At 44.0% G+C, this 20,876-nt stretch overlaps 1 protein-coding gene across 1 annotated transcript in view; it reads right to left on the minus strand.

Moving 5' to 3' along the window:
- The window catches only part of HPSE (heparanase), a 49,131-nt gene that overhangs the window by 17,543 nt on the left and 10,712 nt on the right, over window positions 1–20,876 (minus strand). The window contains exons 2-3 of the mRNA XM_013964763.2: window positions 10,160–10,305; window positions 7,508–7,633 (exon numbers count right to left, since the gene is read on the minus strand). Of these exons, the coding sequence (XP_013820217.2) occupies window positions 7,508–7,633; window positions 10,160–10,305 (272 nt within the window). The remainder of the gene's footprint in view (window positions 1–7,507; window positions 7,634–10,159; window positions 10,306–20,876) is intronic.

The raw sequence follows: 20,876 nt of genomic DNA on the forward strand, positions 1-20,876 counted from the left end.
GGATTGAATTCCGTGTCTCCCACCTTGGCAGGCAGATTCTTTATCATTAATCCACCAGGGAAGACTGGCAACAATTTTTGAGTGTCATCTTTAAATCAGTTAGTATTTGCAAAAATCTGGTGATCTTAATGTATATTTAGAGTTATCTATTAAACAGAAATTCACTCCTTTAGTTCATTTTCCTTTTTTAAAATTTCTATCTTTTCTGGCCATGTCCTCTGGGTTCCCTGACTAGGGATTGAACCTATACCCCTATATTGGGAGCTTGGACTCTTAACCATTGGACTACCAGGGAAGTCCCTCCGCTAGTTTAAAAAAAATCTGTATCTGGCAAATTTACCACCTTTCTCCCTAAAAGCGGTTTTGTCTTGCTTTTGTTTCTGAGTCTGGACTTCCCTGGTGGCTCAGAGGTTAAAGTGTCTGCCTGGAATGCAGGAGACCAGGGTTCGACCTCTGGGTCAGGGAGATCCCCTGGAGAAGGAAATGGCAACCCACTCTAGTACTCTTGCCTGGAGAATCCCATGGAGGGAGAAGCCTGGTAGGCTACAGTCCATGGGGTTGTAAAAAGTCGGACACGACTGAGCGACTTCACTTCACTTTCACTTCTGAGTCTTCAGGCTGAACTACTTGGGTTACCATAGCAGCGAAACCGTAGATTTAATACTGCCCATAATAGCTGAGGCGCGGTAATGACACTAGCAAGCTATTTTCGGTGTTTTTGATATTTGCTCTGTCACCCGCTTCCACGAAACTACTGCCTCTCATCAAGGACTTACAGACATCGGGGGATGAAAAGCTCTCTGAGTCTTGCAGCTTCTTCCTGGGCTCTTGGGGCTGCAGTGGAGGACAGCATGGGCCTTCATGGCCTTTATGGAGTCTTCCCCATGTGTGGCAACGTCCATGAGCTTCTTAGATACTTACTCCTACAATATGGTGCCCATCCTCATTTTTCTATGAGGAAACTGACACCCAAAGAGATAAAGAGCTCTGCCCAATATCACAGAACTATCTGGGGACAGTGCCAGATTACTAGAGCCTGTTATAAAGGCCCTCTGACTGTCATTCATGGTCACAGCTGTATTTTACACATCTATAGCAAATCAAGCTGAGAACGTGTCCTCAATCAAGAATCATATATCTGGGTTTGGGCCTTACCCTCCCACTTACAGACTGAATCATCAGCGATGACCCTTCAACCTGCATGAGCCCCAGGTACTGATCTACAGACCTGGAACTGGTCCCATCATCCATCTACCTCACAGAACCAAGCTGAGAGAGCACATGGGAAAACCCTTGGTAAACCACAGAAAACTCTTATAGATGTAAAGCACTGTGATTGCCTAGAACCACAACAAAGCTTATAGCGTTTTCAAGAAACCTAGAATGTTCACATTTTCAAGTATTTATTCAGTTCATACCTTCCTCTTCCTCTATCTCCTCTTTCCAAATACACTTTAAGTAGCTTCAAATTCTATAGCAGTAACTCCTCCTAGGATAAGGGCTGTATCTTACAGAGTTCAAATCCACTCTTGACCAATAAAACTGCAGGAGTTCTCTGGTGGTCCATTGGTGAAGAATCTGCCTGCCAATGCAGGAGACACAAGTTCAATCCCTGGTCAGGCAAGATCCCACATGCCGAGGAGCAACTAGGCCCATGTGCCGTAACTATTGAGTCTGCACTCTAGAGCCTGAGTCTAGACTACCGAGCCCCTACCTCACAAGTGCTGTAGCCCTCGTACCTGGAGACTGTGCTCCCCAACAGGAGAAACCTCTGCAATGAGAGGCCCTCGCACTGCAACTAGAGAAAGCCCTAGTAGAGCGCAAAGACACAGTGCAGCCAAAGAATAATTAAATAAAAAACCCACCAAGTGGCGGGGTGGGTGTGGGAGGGTTGTGGGGGATGGGGTGAATTAAGAGACTGAAATTGACATATAGACACTGTTGATACTTTGCATAACATAGATAACTAACGAGAAAATATTGTATAGCTCAGGGAACTCCAGGCCGTGCTCTATGGTGACCTAGATGGGAAGGAAATCCAAAACAGAAGGGATATATGTATACGCACAGCTGATTCACTTTGCTGTACAGTAGAAACTAACACATTGCAAAGCAACTACACTTCAATAAAAATTAATTTTAAAAATAAAATAAAACTCACCCAACCTATTCCCTCCTCAAAATAAAAATAAGAAAACTCATAGTTAATTATCCAATTCCCAGACATTATCCAGTCTCTTATCTCTCACTGTCTGAGAGGGTGGACAACTCCCCGGGAACAAGATTATCTAAATGAACCATTAAACCTAGGCACTGACTATTGTACCATTTCCATTTGTGTAAGTGTGTCCAGCATCCAGTCTGGGAGTGGAACAATGCGGAAGGTGGAGGAGAAAGAGAGAAAAAAAAATAGCTCATTAAATATGATTATTTTAATAAAGGAATCCTCCTTTCTGCAGTCACACCCAAAATCACACCTGTAACACTGCTTCCTTTTCCTGCCCAGATTTACAATGTGAATTTATATCCTCATGACAAATGTTATTGTCATCTTCTACTTAAGTGAAACACAGCATCCGATGTGGCCTGTAATTAGAAAACTTACCTAGAGCTTCTAGGACACCTATTTCAAAGGGACAGGCCATTAACTAAGCAAAAAACAAAATAGACTTTTGCTACCTCTTCCATCACATGATACCACTCTCAGTTACTCAGAAATTACCAGCCTTGGCCATGGATACAGAACCAAGTGTGGCAACATCTATGAGCTTCTTAGATACTTATTCCTGCAATGAGTTGGTGCTCAGACCAAATGCAGTAAATTTCCTATCTGTATGTTTCTAAGACATGCAGATTAAAATAGAAACTTTCAACTCAGAAGTCAAAATCTTTCCAAACACGATTAACTATCTGTAGTATTTGTCATACACTGTAGCATTGCCAACAGGGTGGCTGGGATTATACTGACCCTGTGACACAGTGAAAGAAGGGCTTTCCCCTGGTGTAGAAACTAGGAAGGTCCAAGTTCCAGAGGCAGGGAAAAGATGTTGAAAACCTACCATCTTGGTTGTAAAAAGATCATGCGAGGCAGCAAACATTTTTAAAGAAAAATTTAAGGTAAATTGGAATATGTTTAAGATGACCAAGAAAACATGTGTGACTCTATATGCCTAATACCATGGCATCTTCTCTAGCAGGCCTATATCAGATGATTTATTACAAATGAGATCTTACTGTGTGGGCCTCTTGGACTTGTGTCATTGTTTAATGGGATCTTTAATGGCCCTGTTATGCCAAATTTTGTTCAACCATGGATCATATTATTTTTTTTAATCTTTTTTAAAAATATATCTTAATTTTTGACCACACCATGTGGCATGTGGGATCTTACTTTCCCAACCAGGGATCAAACCAGTACTCCCTCCATTGGAAGTACAGAATCTTAACTACTGGACTGCCAGGGAGGTCCCGTAGATCATATCAGTAAAGGATTAGAATATTTCCCCCACAGCCCTCTGCTTCAAAATGCAAAAGATAATTTAGAGGACTACATTTTCTATTAGCATATAACCTATTTTCTGATTTCTTACATGTTAGTTTCCTCCTGTACCTTATATATTAAAAATATTTTAAAAAATTCATTGACTACACTGGAATTCAAATAGTTTATAGTAAAATCTTACAAAGAAATGATTTAATGTCAAAAATATACTCTTAGAAATGTTGACTACCCAATTTAACTTCAGTTCGGTTCAGTTCAGTTGCTCAGTTATGTCCAACTCTTTGCGAGCCCATGAACCGCAGCACACCAGGCCTCCCTGTCCATCACCAACTCCCAGAGTCCAGCCAAACCCATGTCCATTGAGTCAGTGATGCCATCCAACCATCTCATCCTCTGTTGTCCCCTTCTCCTTCTGCCCTCAATCTTTCCCAGCATCAGGGTCTTTTCCAATGAGTCAGCTCTTCACATCAGGTGGCCAAAGTATCGGAGTTTCAGCTTCAAAATCAGTCCTTCCAACGAACACCCAGGACTGGCCTAGTTTAGGATGGACTGGTTGGATCTCCTTGCAGTCCAAGGGACTCTCAAGAGTCTTCTCCAACACTACAGTTCAAAAGCATCAGTTCTTCAGCACTCAGCTTTCTTCACAGTCCAACTCTCACATCCATACATGACCACTGGAAAAACCATGGCCTTGACTAGACGGACCTTTGTTAGCAAAGTAATGTCTCTGCTTTTGAATATGCTATCTAGGCTGGTCATAACTTTCCTTCCAAGGAGTAAGTGTCTTTTAATTTCATGGCTGTAATCACCATCTGCAGTGATTTTGGAGCCCAGAAAAATGAAGTCAGCCACTGTTTCCACTGTTTCCCCATCTATTTGCCATGAAGTGATGGGACTGGATGCCATGATCTTAGTTTTCTGAATGTTGAGCTTTAAGCCAACTTTTTCACTCTCCTCTTTCACTTTCATCAAGAGGCTCTTTAGTTCTTCTTCACTTTCTGCCATAAGGGTGGTGTCATCTGCATATCTGAAGTTATTGATATTTCTCCCGGCAATCTTGATTCCAGCTTGTGCTTCTTCCAGCCCAGCGTTTCTCATGATGTACTCTGCATATAAGTTAAATAAGCAGAGTGACAGTATACAGCCTTGACGTACTCCTTTTCCTATTTGGAACCAGTCCGTTGTTCCATGTCCAGTTCTAACTGTTGCTTCCTGACCTGCGTGTAGGTTTCTCAAGAGGCAGGTCAGGTGGTCTGGTATTCCCATCTCTTTCAGAATTTTCCACAGTTTATTGTGATCCACACAGTCAAAGGTTTTGGCATAGTCAATAAAGCAGAAATAGATGTTTTTCTGGAACTCTCTTGCTTTTTTGATGATCCAGCAGATGTTGGCAATTTGATCTCTGGTTTCTCTGCCTTTTCTAAAACCAGCTTGAACATCTGGAAGTTCACGGTTCACGTATTGCTAAAGCCTGGCTTGGAGAATTTGGAGCATTAGCCTGTGAGATGAGTCCAACTGTGTGGTAGTTTGAGCATTCTTTTGCATTGCCTTTCTTTGGGATTGGAATGAAAACTGACCTTTTCCAGTCCTGTGGCCACTGCTGAGTTTTCCAAATTTGCTGGCATATTGAGTGCAGCACTTTCACAGCATCATCTTTCAGAATTTGAAATAGCTCAACTAGAATTCCATCACCTCCACTAGCTTTGTTCATAGTGATACTTTCTAAGGCCCACTTCACTTCACATTCCAGCATGTCTGGCCCTAGGTGAGTGATCACACCATCATGATTATCTGGGTCATGAAGATATTTTTTGTATAGTTCTTCTGTGTATTCTTGCCACCTCTTAATATCTTCTGCTTCTGTTAGATCCCTACCATTTCTGTCCTTTATCGAGCCCATCTTTGCATGAACTTTTCCCTTGGTATCTCTAATTTTCTTGAAGAGATCTCTAGTCTTTCCCATTCTGTTGTTTTCCTCTATTTCTTTGCATTGATCGCTGAGGAAGGCTTTCTTTTCTCTCCTTGCTATTCTTTGGAACTCTGCATTCAAGTGGGTATGTCTCTCCTTTTCTCCTTTGCTTTCTGCTTCTCTTCTTTTCACAGCTAAGGCCTCCTCAGACAGCCATTTTGCTTTTTTGCATTTCTTTTTCTTGGGGATGGTCTTGATTCCTGTCTCCTGTACAGTGTCACAAACCTCCATCCATAGTTCATCAGGTTCTCTGTCTATCAGATCTAGTCCCTTAAATCTATTTCTCACTTCCAGTATATAGTCATAAGGGATTTTATTTGGGTCATACCTGAATGGTCTAGTGGTTTTCTCCACTTTCTTCAATTTAAGTCTGAATTTGGCAATAAGGAGTTCATGATCTGAGCCACAGTCAGCTCCCGGTCTTGTTTTTGCTGACTGTATAGAGCTTCTCCCTCTTTGGCTGCAAAGAATACAATCAGTCTGATTTCAGTGTCGACTATCTGGTGATGCCCATGTGTAGAGTCTTCTCAAGATCATTTATTTTTCAGAAGTCAAAAGAAGATAGTTGTAGAGTATCTACACAGGACATTTTCTTAACTGAGATCTGGGGCAACATCATCCCTTAGTTGGGTATAAAGCATCAACTTTCAGATTTCACAGTTAGATAAGGACTGCTTGTTTGTTTTAAAGACCTGCATAAGAACATCAGGTGGCAGAGTGGTAAAGAATCTGCCTGCCAGTGTAGGAGATGCCAGAGACATGTGTTTGATTCCTGGGTTGGGAAGATGCTCTGGTTTAGGAATGACAACCTGCTCCAGTATTCTTACCTGGAGAATTCCACAGATGGAGGAGCCTGGCAGGCTACAGTTCATGCGGTTGCAAAGAGTCAGACACAATTGAGCACACAGCATACCCACAGATACACGTGACAATATCATCCTGTTTAAACACTGGAAAACTTTATTCCACGAATGGAAATAAATTCCTGGTTAGCTGAGCTAGTCCTGTGTTTTCAAAGCCTTGCAGGAAAGAAAATGAGAAAGCTGTCCTGCCAGTGATACACAGTTCATCACAGGGGCTGCTTCTGAGAGGGGAAACAGTATGGACAATGAGGTGTGAATGATTTCACATTTCACTCTTCACACTTTGGTATTTTACTTTTTCTCAAGGAATGTATTCATGTCTTCCTTGACTTCTTAATTCTTCAGAGCAGTTAAGGTCATTATTACCTTGTGAATGAATGATTCATTTTTAAAATTGTGATTGCTTTACAATGTTGTGTTAGTTTCTGCTGTACAGCAACGTGAATCAACTATACGTATCCAGATACTCCCTCTTTGTTGAATTTCCTTCCCATTTAGGTCACTACAGAGCACTGAGTAGAGTTCCCTGAGCTATACAGTAGGTTCTCAATAGTTATCTACTTCGAAAAGCAATATGCGTGTGTGCATGCATGCTAAATTGCTTCAGTTGTGACCAGCTCTTCGTGACCCTATGGTCTACAGCCCACCAGGATCCTCTGTCCGTGGGATTCTCCAGGCAAGAACACTGGAGTGGGTTGCCATGCTCTCCTCCAGGGGATCTTCCCGACCCAGGGATCGAACCTGAGTCTCTTATGTCTCCTGCAGTGGGAGACATGTTCTTTACCACTAGCACCACCTGGGAAGCCTAGAAAAATGGTATAGATGGTCTCATTTGCAAAGCAGAAATTGAGGTACAGAAGTAGAGAACAAATGTATGGAGAGCAAGAGGGGAAAGCTGGGGGTGGGGAGGGATGAACTGAGAGATTGGGATTGATATATATACACTACCGATACTATGGATAAAATAGACTGAATGACTCCCTGGCTAGTAGGCAAAGTCAGGTAAAGAAAACAGAAACTTGAGGTTCAAGATTGTCCACTAACTCTTGCTAACATTTGAAGATTATGCAGCCTTCAATGATTGCTATAGGGCTTCTTAAATTTTAGTCCAAGTTCAAGCCATCCAAACATTTCGGGGGCTGGGACACCAGTAGGGTGCCTTTCATTTCTTACTTGAGTAGGTATTGTTTGTGAACTTTTTCTGATACTGTTCTCTGAGCAGCACTTGCTCCTGGAAGGGCCATTCCAACTGCAGCTTCTTCTCCACGTCAGAAGGGATGGATCCGGATTTGCAAATATCTGCAAATGAAATGAATAATTCAGAGAATCTACTTTTACAATGATAAGGTTGAAATCCAATACGCTTATTTACCTAGCTATATATGTGAACTAAAGCAGGATAGCTGAGTTTCTGGTTTTGGGGTCTAAGATCAGAGAAAGATGTATTCTGTTATATATGTCAAATTTGCTGCTTGACCAATCACCACAAAAAAAAAAACCAAAAAACAAAAAACCAACAGCCAAAGGCATGTTTCCTAAGAAACACCGCACATATACTGGACACAGATACACTGCACATAACTTCAAGTTATTTGGAAATTCAGGAGGCTCCTCCGAAACTTGAAATTACTAGATAACCCCTCTGGTAGACAAAACATTGTTCAGTTCTCTTAAAGTTCACTTTCAAAATACATAGTAATTTGCTTTGCATGGATTATATCTGCTTTGTGGCAATCTCCTCTTGCCAAAATGGTAGGACAGGGAATGCTGACTTATATTCCTTCATATCTGGTATCATCAAAGCTCCCGAGACCACAGCGTGTATACTTGGACAAAGCCACCCCATCCTGTCCGGTAGGACAGTACTTGTTATACTTCTTTATCATGAGGCAGCAGGGCTGCTAGGCTCGGGCTGCCAGGACTGGCTGGCCCCCCGTGACTTCCTTTCTTAGAAGCTTCACATTCTGGCTTCCTGACAGCGGGTGCCTCATCCATCCTGTGTTCATAAAAAGCATGTTTCAGAACGTGTTGGTCCTCAGTCGGGTCTGACACTGTGACCCCATGGACTGCAGCCCATCAAGCTCCTCGATCCAAGGAATTCTCCAGGCAAGAATACTGGAGTGGGTTGTTCAGTCGCTAAGTCGTGTCCAACTCTTAGAGACTCCATGGACTGCAGCATGCCAGGCTTCCCTATCCTTCACCATCTCCCGGAGCTTGCTCAAACTCATGTCCATTGAGTCAGTGATGCCATCCAACCATTTTTCCCTTTGTTGTCCCCTCCTCCTCCTCCCTTAAATCTTTATTCCTACCATAGTTTGGCCTCAGGCTGAACTACAGGGAAGGAACAGAGACCCACCTATTGGCAGAAAACTGGATTCAAGATTTACTGAGCATGGCCCTGCCCATCAGATCAAGACCCAGTTTTCCCCACAGTCAGTCCTTCCCATCAAGAAGTTTCCACAAGACTCTTATCCTCATCCATCAGAGGGCAGACAGAATGAAAACTACTGGAGTGGGTAGCCATTCCCTTTTCCAGGGGATCTTCTTGACCGAGGGATCAAACCTGGGTCTCCTGCACTGCAGGCAGATTCTTTACAGTCTGAGCCACCAGGGAAGCCCCTCATAAAGGATGTTTCAGAAGCACTTGGATAATCCCAGTGATCCTCTCTCCCCACCAGGATGAAGAAAGCTGATGAATGAAGGACAGTCTCCTATGTAACCTTATGAGAACTTCAAAACGCATATGACTGACTGGGGAGAAAGGGCCAGGTCTAAACATATTCCAGTGCGTTATTCCAGGAAAACCCTCCTGGCTTTTGTTCATTTTTTCTAATTACTATCACTATCAACTTTGGCCCAGTTACTGATGAACTGTTCTAAACACTTCCTAAGCACAAAAAAATGTAATATATAAAATAGCAAAATATTGTTCATTAATATATATAAAATACATTGTTGTCATTCAGATGTCATTCAATAATTGTTAAGATACTAATTTAACTTCCATTTGATGTTTGTATAGCACTTATGAAAGACAAGGGCAAATCCTCGTGGTGCCTTAGCATGTTTCTCAGATGAAGCCCACAGACTCCTAATATTTAGAATCACAAGGAGGAGCTGGCTCAACTTGTAATCTAAGGTTGGCACTCAGGAATTCAAATATTCGAACTCCCCCTGGGTGACTGTGTATAGCCAGTAAAGTCTGAGAACCACTGCCCAACAAATCAAGCCTTAAAATCCATTCTCAGACGCAGAGCATATCTCCACATCCCCTTATTACACCTTTCATCCAGATTTTCTGGAATAAATGAGCTTCAATCAGTGCTGTCTCTTCAGCAGGGAATACTCTCTGTTTTGGTGCATTTCTCCCCACAGGTTCCTCTAGGCTGCTCTGCGCTTTAGCTACAATCTTTGTTCTGTTTACAGCACAATTAACTCTCTTAAGGGCTTCCCTAGTGGCTCAGATGGTAAAGAATTCTCCTGCAATGCTGCAGACCTGGGTTTGATCCCTGGGTTGGGAAGATCCCCTGGAGGGCTGCAGTCAATAGAATCACAAAGAGTCCAACAAGACTGAGCGAGTAACACTAACTCTCTTACAGCTGTGTGCAGCACCTTCCCGGTGCCCCCCATGTCTCACATTCCTGAGAACATCAAGAGGAGGAAACCTGCCCACTGCTTCCTCCTTTTGTGTAGGCATCCCCACAGTTCCACTGGGAGCCCTTCATCTCTTATCAATTGGTGACGTGACAAACCACTCTTCTCTGAGAATGCTCGTGACCGACTCAAGCGAACTCAAATAAATGGGTAATCTTTAAAAAATTTCACCCTGGTTGACTTGAGATAGCCAGTAACTTCTCTCTTCAAATGCTGGTTCCTTCTTGGGGTCAAAAATGAGAAAGTCTGCCTTGGTGCCACCAAATCTTAGGTATGCAGGAGACAAACCTCTGGCCAAGGTACGAAGCTTTGAAGAACTGTTATGAAGACAAGCAAGAAATTAAAATTATTTTTTTCCCCAAGACAATTACGTCTACACATTGACTCCCCTCTCTCGGTGGACCCATGTTCTAACATCTAGCTGTAAGGGCACTGGAGAAAGAAGTCATAGCACTCTATCGGGGACATAGTCTCAATTGGAATCTTCCTAATTGCAAGGCTGCTCTTATAGGCATCTGAAGGCAACTGGGAGTGCTGACTCAGCCAAGAGCTTATATTTCAACCTGACTAGCAGGACAGTGTTTAGTGCTTTCAGAGAATTCATAATCTTCTGTGACTGATGGAGGAAAAGACATAAGAGAGTGGAAACTACAGGAAAGATGACTCTGTTTCTTTGAAAAATATATTGTCTTCAAAAATTTCTGTTCCCAGAGAAGTTCATAAGTGACTTACGAGTGCTTTTCCTCTCCCTCACCAACCTCCACCTCCACCCCAAGGAAAACTATCCTTTTCAATATAAGCCAAATGACTTAGAATGGTGTAAGATTCTAATTCCTACCCACCAAGGACACTTCCAATTCAAGCAATTCTAAATGCATAAGTCATCAAGCCAAAAATGTTCCTGTTAGGTGCTCAGAATTGTACAGAATGTTATAGAACCGAATTCAAATGATTTATAATACATTCTCTCAGAAAGATGAAGATGTCATGAATACTTAGTGAACAAAACTAAGAAAACAGAAGACACAGGTAACAGGAACAAGCTGCCATGTATTTCTGAAGCCTCGCATATGGGATCCTGGCCACCATGCTCTCTGGATAGCTCTTAAAATACACGGGACTGACTCTGCGTGTTCTCAAAATGGCCCAGTTAATTAGTTTGCATGTGGGTTTGTTTCAAATTGGAAAATCATGCCAGAGAACTATCTAATGGCCAATATTTCTTGACATCCTGTTCCCCCTTCCTACAGTTTAGTTTCATTTGGGTTCGTAGCAAAGTGGAAATGACTTTTTTCTGAATCCTTACTTGGTCTGAGCTAACATTCCCATGTTTTCAAGAGGTTCTGAGGATTTCCTGGCAGATGCCACCGTTCCCTGAGTTTTCTAGTGCTGTCAGGGATTTCAATCAATTCCTCACTGATAACATCCTTGAATGAATTTCACTCTGCGCTTCATCTCCTTGTGCCATGACCCACCGTAGGTTCAGGGACCCTTGAAAATACTTCAGGTTCTTTTAAGATGCTCAAGGTGTGGCTTGAACCTAGATACTGGGGGGCAGGGAGGTGCTGGGAGAGGATAGATTGGCAGGGCAGGCAGGTCCATATCATGGATGGCTGGTGAGCTACCATGTCCTGGAAGGAGATCTGGTTTATAAGATGGCAGCCATGGGAGGATTTAAAGCAATGGAGTGGCTGCACCAGACTTTTGTTTTAGAAAAGAATCCCAGGCTGCCATGCAAATCACTGAATAGAAGGACCAAGACTGTGGTTGTGTTAATATTGAAAGAAAGTGATGGGCTGAGGTAACAAAAGTAGGGATGAAGCAAGGTGGATAAATTCAAGACACAAGTGGAGACAGAAACACTAGTGTGCATGCATGCTCAGTCATGTCTGACTCTGTGACCCCACGGACTGTAGTCCACCAGGCGCCTCTGCCCACAGAATTTTCCCAGCAAGAATACTGGAGTGAGCTGCCATTTCCTCCTCCGGGGGATCTTCCCAACCCAGGAATTGAAATTGCACCTCATGCACTGGCAGGCAGATTCTTTACCACTGAGCCACCCGGGAAACCCAGAAATACTAGCTTGAGTATTCAATGGAATGTTGGAGAAGAATCCAAGATTACTCCTGGGAAGCATCTTGGAAGATGGAAATATCATTTGATGAGATGAAAAACAAATAGGCATTAGACTGGAGACAGGGATGAAGGCAGGCATGGGGCTCAGTGTTGCAAGATACCAGTGGGGCACCAATAACCATTTCCATCAGGCCCCTAGCCATGTGTGTCTGGAGCTCAGAAAAGACACGTAAAGGGGAGGTGAGTCCTCAGTCTAAAAGTCAGTGAGTGCTTAGTGTGAATCACTAGTGCGGTTACCCTTTTGTTGCTGTTCACTCAGTCATGTCTGACTCTTTGCAACGTCATGGATTGCAGCATACCAGGCTTCTTTGTCCTTCACTATCTCTTGGAGTTTGTTCAAACTCAGGTCTGTTGAGTCAGTGATGCCATCCAACTGACTTACCGGACCTCTGTAGTCCCCTTCTCCTCCTGCCTTGAATCTTTCCCAGCATCAGGGTCTTTTCCAGTGAGTCAGCTGTTTGCATCAGGTGGCCAAAGTCTTGGAGCTTCAGCTTCAGCATCAGTCCTTCCAAGGAATATTCAGGACTGATTTCCTTTAGGATTGACTGGTTGGATCTTCTTGCTGTCCAGGGGACTCTCAAGAGTCTTCTCCAGCACCAAAAGCATCAATTCTCCAGTGCTCATCTTTGGTGCTTTGACTAATGTGGTTCCACTAATGTGAACCACTGGTGACAACTAGTGAACCCCTAGCCCGCGGGTAGAGTTGCCCCCCTAAACCTGATACAAGGAACTTCTGCAGAGTCACTTCGGGCTAGCCCTGCCCCGGTGCTTTTTGGCCAGGCACTGATACTGGTCCTAGGTTTCGATTTTGGTTGTGTGTGGTGACAGAGGAAGTTCTTTTAGATTTGTGGGGCTGATGTCTGTAAGCAGTCGAGATGGGAGAGCAATTGAAATGGCGCTCTCTGGGAAATGAAGGGAACACGAGCGCAGGCAGGAGCTGTGGGATCTCAAGGCAGGCGTCTGTGTACCGCCTGCCTCTGAAGTCGGAGCACCACAGCCTGGCTCCCGGAGGTGGCAGCTGTATCCCCTCAGGTCACTCTCAACCACAATACTCTGCCTTTGTTTTCTTCTGAGCATCCAGCAGTCTCTGAAATTAGCTTTCTATGGCGTTTGCTTGGTTTACTATCTATCCCCACCCCCATCTCGAGCTAAGCTCTGTGAAAAGGAAGGACTCTGTCCGGATCATCAGAATCGCCTCAGAGCCCAGATGAGAACCTAGACAAGTACCTGGCACACAGCCGGTGCTTAATAAAGGTTCGTATTCTTGCCTGGGGAATCCCATGGACTAAAAAGCAAGAGAGTTCCAGAAAAACATCTATTTCTGCTTTATTGACTATGCCAAAGCCTTTGACTGTGTGGATCACAATAAACTGTGGAAAATTCTGAATGAGATGGGAATACTAGACCACCTAACCTGCCTCTTGAGAAATCTGTATGCAGGTCAGGAAGCAACAGTTAGAACTGGACATGGAACAACAGACTGCTTCCAAATAGGAAAAGGTGTACATCAAGGCTGTATATTGTCACCCTGCTTATTTAACTTCTATGCAGAGTACATCATGAGAAACGCTGGACTGGAAGAAACAGAAGCTGGAATCAAGATTGCCAGGAGAAATATCAATAACCTCAGATACGCAGATGACACCACTCTTATGGCAGAAAGTGAAGAGGAGCTAAAAAGCCTCTTGATGAAAGTGAAAGAGGAGAGTGAAAAAGTTGGCTTAAAGCTCAACATTCAGAAAATGAAGATCATGGCATCCGGTCCCATCACTTCATGGGAAATAGATGGGGAAACAGTGGAAACAGTGTCAGACTTTATTTTCTTGGGCTCCAAAATCACTGCAGATGGTGACTGCAGCCATGAAATTAAAAGATGCTTAATCCTTGGAAGAAAAGTTATGACCAACCTAGATAGCATATTCAAAAGCAGAGACATTACTTTGCCGACTAAGGTCTGTCTAGTCAAGGCTATGGTTTTTCCTGTGGTCATGTATGGATGTGAGAGTTGGACTATGAAGAAGGCTGAGCGCCGAAGAATTGATGCTTTTGAAGTGTGGTGTTGGAGAAGACTCTTGAGAGTCCCTTGGACTGCAAGGAGATCCAACCAGTCCATTCTGAAGGAGATCAACCCTGGGATTTCTTTGGAGGGAATGATGCTGAAGGTGAAACTCCAGTACTTTGGCTACCTGATGTGAAGAGTTGACTCATTGGAAAAGACTGTGATGCTGGGAGGGATTGGGGGCAGGAGGAGAAAGGGACGACCGAGGATGAGATGGCTGGATGGCATCACGGACTCGATGGACACGAGTCTGAGTGAACTCCGGGAGATGGTGATGAACAGGGAGGCCTGGTGTGCTGCGATTCATGGGGTCGCAAAGAGTCAGACACGACTGAGCGACTGAACTGAACTGAACTGAGGAGCCTGTTGGGCTACAGTCCATAGGGTTGCAATGAGTCGGACACAACTGAAGCAACTCAGCAAGCACGCCCAAGTGCATGAACAATCTAGTCCAACCTGACAACAGGGCATGAGGGATCAGACATAGACCATTTCCTGGAAAAAATTAAAACCCAATGCTATGACTTCTGCCAAGTAAACAAAATCACATGTTTCAGAGTATTGTATCAAGGACCTTTTTGTCTGTCTCTTTTGCAATGGAATCTTTTCTTGTTTTGAGAAACAATATTGATGCTCTCTGACAAAAGCCACATTTAAAACACCTGTGAGCTTGCCCTAAGAACAAAACTGAACAAAGGTACAGTATTTCTATCACAGACGGAAAAAAGAAAGGAGGAAAATAACTCACCACCACCACCAGGACATGGAAATAACCAAAGAGCACACGAAAGCTGTGGCAGGTGTTGCGTTTCTGGAACAGTTTGTTAGTGGAAAGAAACGTCTGCAGGTATTTTTATTTTATTGTATGTGTAAAAATAAGTTACTTATCTCTGACACAAAAGCGGAGGTGTGTGGGAGTCACCCTGCACTGGCTGGTACCAGCTTGTGAGCGCCAACTGTTATGTTTTGAGAACCAGTGTTTAACTGTTGGCAGTTTGAAATCAGCCATGGCGGGGGTGTTTAGACTATAGAAATCAGAAAAAAAAAAAAATCAGTCTCCTCTCAGAGAGCCAGTTGTGAAACATTGCTTGACACACCACTGCCTGAACAGTAATTTAAGTGATGAGATGAAACCACTCAGGAGATTATGTAAAGTGAAAAAGAAGGCCTCAGGATTTCCCTGGTGTCCAGTGGCTAAGACTCCATGCTCCCAATGCAGGGCGCCCAGGTTCAACCCTGAAGAGTTTGCATTCCACAGCTAAAGAACCTGCATGCTGCAACTAAGACCCGGCACAGCCAAATAAATAAATAAATAAAATTTAAAAAGAAGGTGAAGGCCTAGGTCAGAAGCCTGGGGAACAGCACCACTGAGACAAGCTTGAGGAAGAAGTGATGAAGAACCTTAGAGTGATGGTAGGGACACCGGTCTGAAGGGATGAGAAGGCATTTCAGTTTTCACTCTTGCCAAATGCTTCTGGGAGGCTGAATTGGTTTGCTAGGGCCGTAGTGGCAAAACACCACAATCTGGGCAGCTTAAACAATGGACCTGTGTCATAGCTCTGGAGGCAAGGAGTCTGAAATCAAGATGTTGGTAAGGCCACGCTCCCCCTGCAGGTGCTGAGGGAGGATCTACTGCAGGCCTTTCTCCCAGCTTCTGAAAGCTTCTCAGAGCAGTACAGCTCCAAGGACACATGGTGTCCTCTGTGTGTTCGTGCCTGTTTCCAAATTCCCCCTTTTTATAAGGTCATCAGTCCTACTGAATGGGGGCCCACTCCACTCCAGTATGACCAATTCTTAACTAATTATGTCTGCGTGTGTGCATGCTTAATTGTTTTGGTTGTGTCTGACTCTTTGCGACCCTACCAGGCTCCTCTGTCCATGGAATTCTCCAGGCAAGAATACTGGAGTGGGTAGCCATTTCCTACTCCAAGGGATCGTCCCGACCCAGGGATCCACCCCAGGTCTCCTGCACTGGCAGATGGGTTCTTTACCACTGCACCACCTGGGAAGCCCAACTGTGTCTGCAATGACATTATTTCCAAATAAGGGCACAGACTGAGGTGCCAGGGATGAGGACTTCAACATAGGAACTGTAGGGGGGCCATCCAGACATTCAACCCATAATAGAGACAAGTAAGACAAGGACTGGATTTCTCAATAAATGAAGGTCAGTGATCATATATTGAGCTTCCCTGATAGCTTAGGTGGTAGAATCCGCTTGCAATGTGGGAGACCTGGGTTTGATCCCTGGGTTGGGAAGATCCCCTGGAGAAAGGAATGGCTACCTACTCCAGTATTCTGGAGAATTCCATGGACTGTATAAATTCCATGGATATTATATTAAGTGAAACTTAAAAATGCATTCCAATATACATTAGGTGCAGACAAATACTATTTGAATCCACTTAGACAAAGTACCTAGAATAGTCAAAATCATAAAAAGTACACTGGTAGATACCAGGGGCTGAGGAGGTGGGGTGGATGGGGAGTTAGTGTTTAATGGGGACAGAATTTCAGTGTAGGAAGGTGTAAAATTCAGGAGATTGATGATGGGGAGAGCGGCACAATCACATGAATATACTTAGTGTCACTGAACTGTGCAGTTAAACATGGTTAAAATCATTGTTTAGTCGCTAAGTTGTGTCTGACTCTTTTTCGACCCCATGGACTGTAGCCCTGAAGGCTCTTCTGTCCATGGGATTTCCCAGGCAAGAATACTGAAGTGGATTGCCATTTCCTTCTCCAGGGGATCTTCCCAACCCAGGGATCAAGCCCATGTCTCCTGCATTGGCAAGCGGATTCTTTACTTCTGAGCCACTAGGGAAGCCCCATGGTTAAAATGTGTGTGTTAGTCACTCAGTCATGTCCGACTCTTTGCGACCCCATGGACTGTAGCCCACCAGGCTCCTCTGTCCGTGGCATTCTCCAGGTAAGGATACTGGAGTGGTTCGCCATTTCCTCCTCCACATGGTTAAAATAGTATGTTTCATATGAATTTTACCACAATTAAAAAAAAAGCTTGAAAAAGTAAGGTCACTAATGATGTTGGAGAGACTGATTTTTTGACACGATGATGGGGTCATCCTGTGGGTGGAACATGGAAAGCACTAGCAGTAAGAAAGGCTGCAAACTGGAGAAAGAGCAGTGACTGCAGAGGTGCTTGAGAGGGGAAAGACTGGGTGTTTCTAGGCTAAGAAGAAGGATCCAATAATAAGGGAGGGGTAAAAGATACAGGAGAGAGAAGAGATGAGTGCTAGAGCAGAGTCCTTGGGGAGGCAGGAGTGGACACTAGCAACAGCAGAGCTGGAAGAACTGGCCTGAGAAGAGAGAAAGGAAGAAAGCTAGACACATCCATGCTATACCTGCAGGTTCGACGGCAGGAAGAAAAAGAAGCTCCTGTCCGAAAGTGAAAGTCGCACAGTCGTGTCTGATTCTTTGTGACCCCCATGGACTATACAGTCCATGGAATTCTCCAGGCTAGAATACTGAAGTGGGCAGCCTTTCCCTTCCCCAGGGGATCTTCCCAACCCAGGGATAGAACCCAGGTCTCCTGAATTGCAGGTGGATTCTTTACCAGCTGAGCCACTAGGGAAGCCCAAGAATACTGGAGTGGGTAGCCTCTCCCTTCTCCAGCAGATCTTCCCAACCCAGGAATCAAACTGGGGGTCTCCTGCATTGCAGGCGGATTCTTTACCAATGGAGCTATGGGAAGCCCAAGTTCCTGTCTAGTGACTTCATTTTCTTTGGGAATGAGAAATGTGGTCATAGGCTAAGAGTGATGAGTTGGAGGTGGGATCAGAAATTTGAAGGAAGTGGAGAATGAGAGAGGCAGGGAGATAGAGCATGAAGGGTAGCATTAAAGACCAAGTTAGTCTGGGGGCTTCCCTGGTTGGTTCAATGGTAATGAATCCACCTGCCAATGCAGGAGACACCTGTTCGATTCCTAACTGGGGAAGATTTCACATGCCTCAGAACAACTAAGCCACAACTATTGAGCCTGAGCTCTAGAGCCTGGGAGCTACAACTACTGAAGCCCATGCACCCTAGAGCCTGTTCTCTGCAACAAGAGAAACCACCACAGTGAAAAGCCTTCACACCACAACTAGAGAAACATCTGAGCAGCAAGGAAGACCCAGCACAGCCATAAATGAATAAATTATAAAGAAACCTCAGCCACTTACTTAAAATTGTTTTTAAAAAAGAGCAATTAAATCTGGAGGCCAGGAATTTCTAATGCAGCATCAATCCATGTGGCTGGGAGATTCCCCTTTGCCCCTAAGAGTGTAACAGCCCAGCTACACAGGGTGTCCATTGAGACAGAAAGAAGAGGCAAATACCTAAAACTGGCTTATTAATACACATGACTATTCATGATTAGATAATATTTTTCATTTCCAGACTTTATGGCCACCTTATAGATTCCCAAGAGGGAAAATATAGCTAGACTAAGCTAGGTTTGGGTTTTAGCAGGAAGAAAATGAGACAGGAGTTTGGGGGTGTTATCATAAGAATGACTCATGGAATAAACCAAGAGGCCTAAATCAGATATGGAAGGAATAGAAAAAGAGGCTGTTCAGTAGAGGTACTTAAAAAATAGTTGTACTGGGATCCACAGACTCAAAAAAAAACCTAAGAGAGTGGAGAGTATAGTCCAAGAATAGAAGTTTTAAGAGTTCAGATGTTGAAAGGCTCTTAGTGATGGGAAGAGTCAAGCCACGGACATGGCATCAGGTGGCTGAAATGAAGTGGTGTGTGCTAGGAAACTGGCTCCCATCTCCCAGAAAACTGCCACCCCCCTTTTTTTTTTGGCATTTAACAATTGCCATGATGTAAATATTCCCTTCAGGGCTATATTTCAAGATAATGGTACTGATGTCACTGAATGCGGAGTTGGGAAGAAACGAACACATTTCACAAGCCAGTGGAAGCTGGTTCCAATAAAACACCGAGTGAAGATTATTAGAAAATGCAGATGTGAAGAAATTGAAAGACAGTATTCAAGTGGACTTGAAGTCACCTAGGAAGGTGGCGGGGCGTGGGAGTGCAGAGGAGACAGATCAGTGCTGATCATCAATAAGGAGGAGTAAGAAAGAAGGGAGTGGACGCAGTGGCAAAGAGCAGACGAGGAGAGCCAGACACGAGACAGTGAACCTCACACAGATCAGGACAGTCCTCTCCAGCGGGCAGCAGTTGTCCAAACTGAATGCTTTAGACACTTTGTGTAGATTATTTCACTTCATCCCCAAACGCCCCAAAGAGGTAGGTGTCTTTATTACCCTCATTTTACAGACAAGGAACCTGAACAAAACGAGGCTAGGTCATCTGCCCAAGGTAACAAGCCACTGGGGTTTTGAACCACAGCAACTGGAGTTCAAAGCAGTGGGCAATGATCTAGAAGCTGCCCTGGGTAATGGGAAGGGGCTGCAGTGTTGGACAAGGCACAGCTTCTACTCTGGTGGGATACTTCAGAGGAGAAGTGGCATCTATTTCTCCACTTCGGTCTTCAGAGAAGAGCTCAGTTTGAGCTAAGGCAAAGAAGAAGCAGGAATTTTCTCCGAGGAGGATGGGGCAGGGTTACCATGCAAAGGGCTGCAGGCTGCACGGTGAATGGTTTGGGAGGGAACGGAATAGTGAGCACTGTTCAACCAGAGGGGAGTCTCAGGGGTCAAAATATATGAGCCTATGGCTTGTGATTGCCCTCAGTTGTTTTGTTGGCTGTGGTTCTTTCTTTCAGCAACAGGCACACAGAGTGAAGTCAAGTGTTAGTCGCTCAGTCATGTCTGACTCTTGGCGACCCCATGGACTGGAACCGGCCAGGCTCCTCTGTCCATGGAATTCTCCAGGCAAGGATAATAGAGTGGGTTGCCATTCCCTTCTCCAGGGAATCTTCCCAACCCAGGGATCGAACCCAAGTCTCCTGCATTGCACCGGATTCTCTACTGTCTGAGCCACGAGGGAAGCAAACATCAGTTATCCAGACCTGCATTTGGCATTGCTGATAAGTGCTTTTCCCAAGATGAAAAGCAACTTTGTCAATGAAGACGAAGGAACCTGATTATTGGAAGTTACAAATAATAAGTATTTGTCAAATTGGCAAAAGGAGGTGTATTTCGTTGAAATAAAATAAGCAAACCATTTTTCTTGTTTTAGTCATGCCATGAAGCATGTGGGACCTAGTCCCTGATCAGTGATGGAAGCTGGGCCCCCTGCATGGGGAGCCTGGAGTCTTATTTGTACTGCATGGTTACTGTGTAGCACCACTGTTCTTTTCTCTGTAGCACTCCTGATTTCTACCACTGGCTCAGCACTCTAATTTTTATCTTGAATTAGTGAACTGTGCTTAATATGTGTCTTGATTGAAATGTCGCTGCACTGCCAAGATGGTAACCACATGCGGTAACCCTTGAAATGTGGCTAGTCTGAACTGAGACATGCTGTGAATATAAAATATACACCAGATTTCTCTGAAGACTTAGCTCGAAAATCAGTGTAAAATATCTCATTGATATTTTTTATCGATTGTATGTTGAATGATAATAATTTGGATACTTTTGTATTAAGCAAAATATAATATTAAAATAAGTTCTTCCTGTTTCTTTTTACCTTTTTTAAGTATGGCTATTAGAAGAAACTCCAATACTTTGGCCACCTCATGCGAAGAGTTGACTCACTGGAAAAGACTCTGATGCTGGG

This window comes from Capra hircus, chromosome 6 (assembly GCF_001704415.2).
Source record: "Capra hircus breed San Clemente chromosome 6, ASM170441v1, whole genome shotgun sequence".
Classification (NCBI taxonomy): Eukaryota; Metazoa; Chordata; class Mammalia; order Artiodactyla; family Bovidae; genus Capra; species Capra hircus.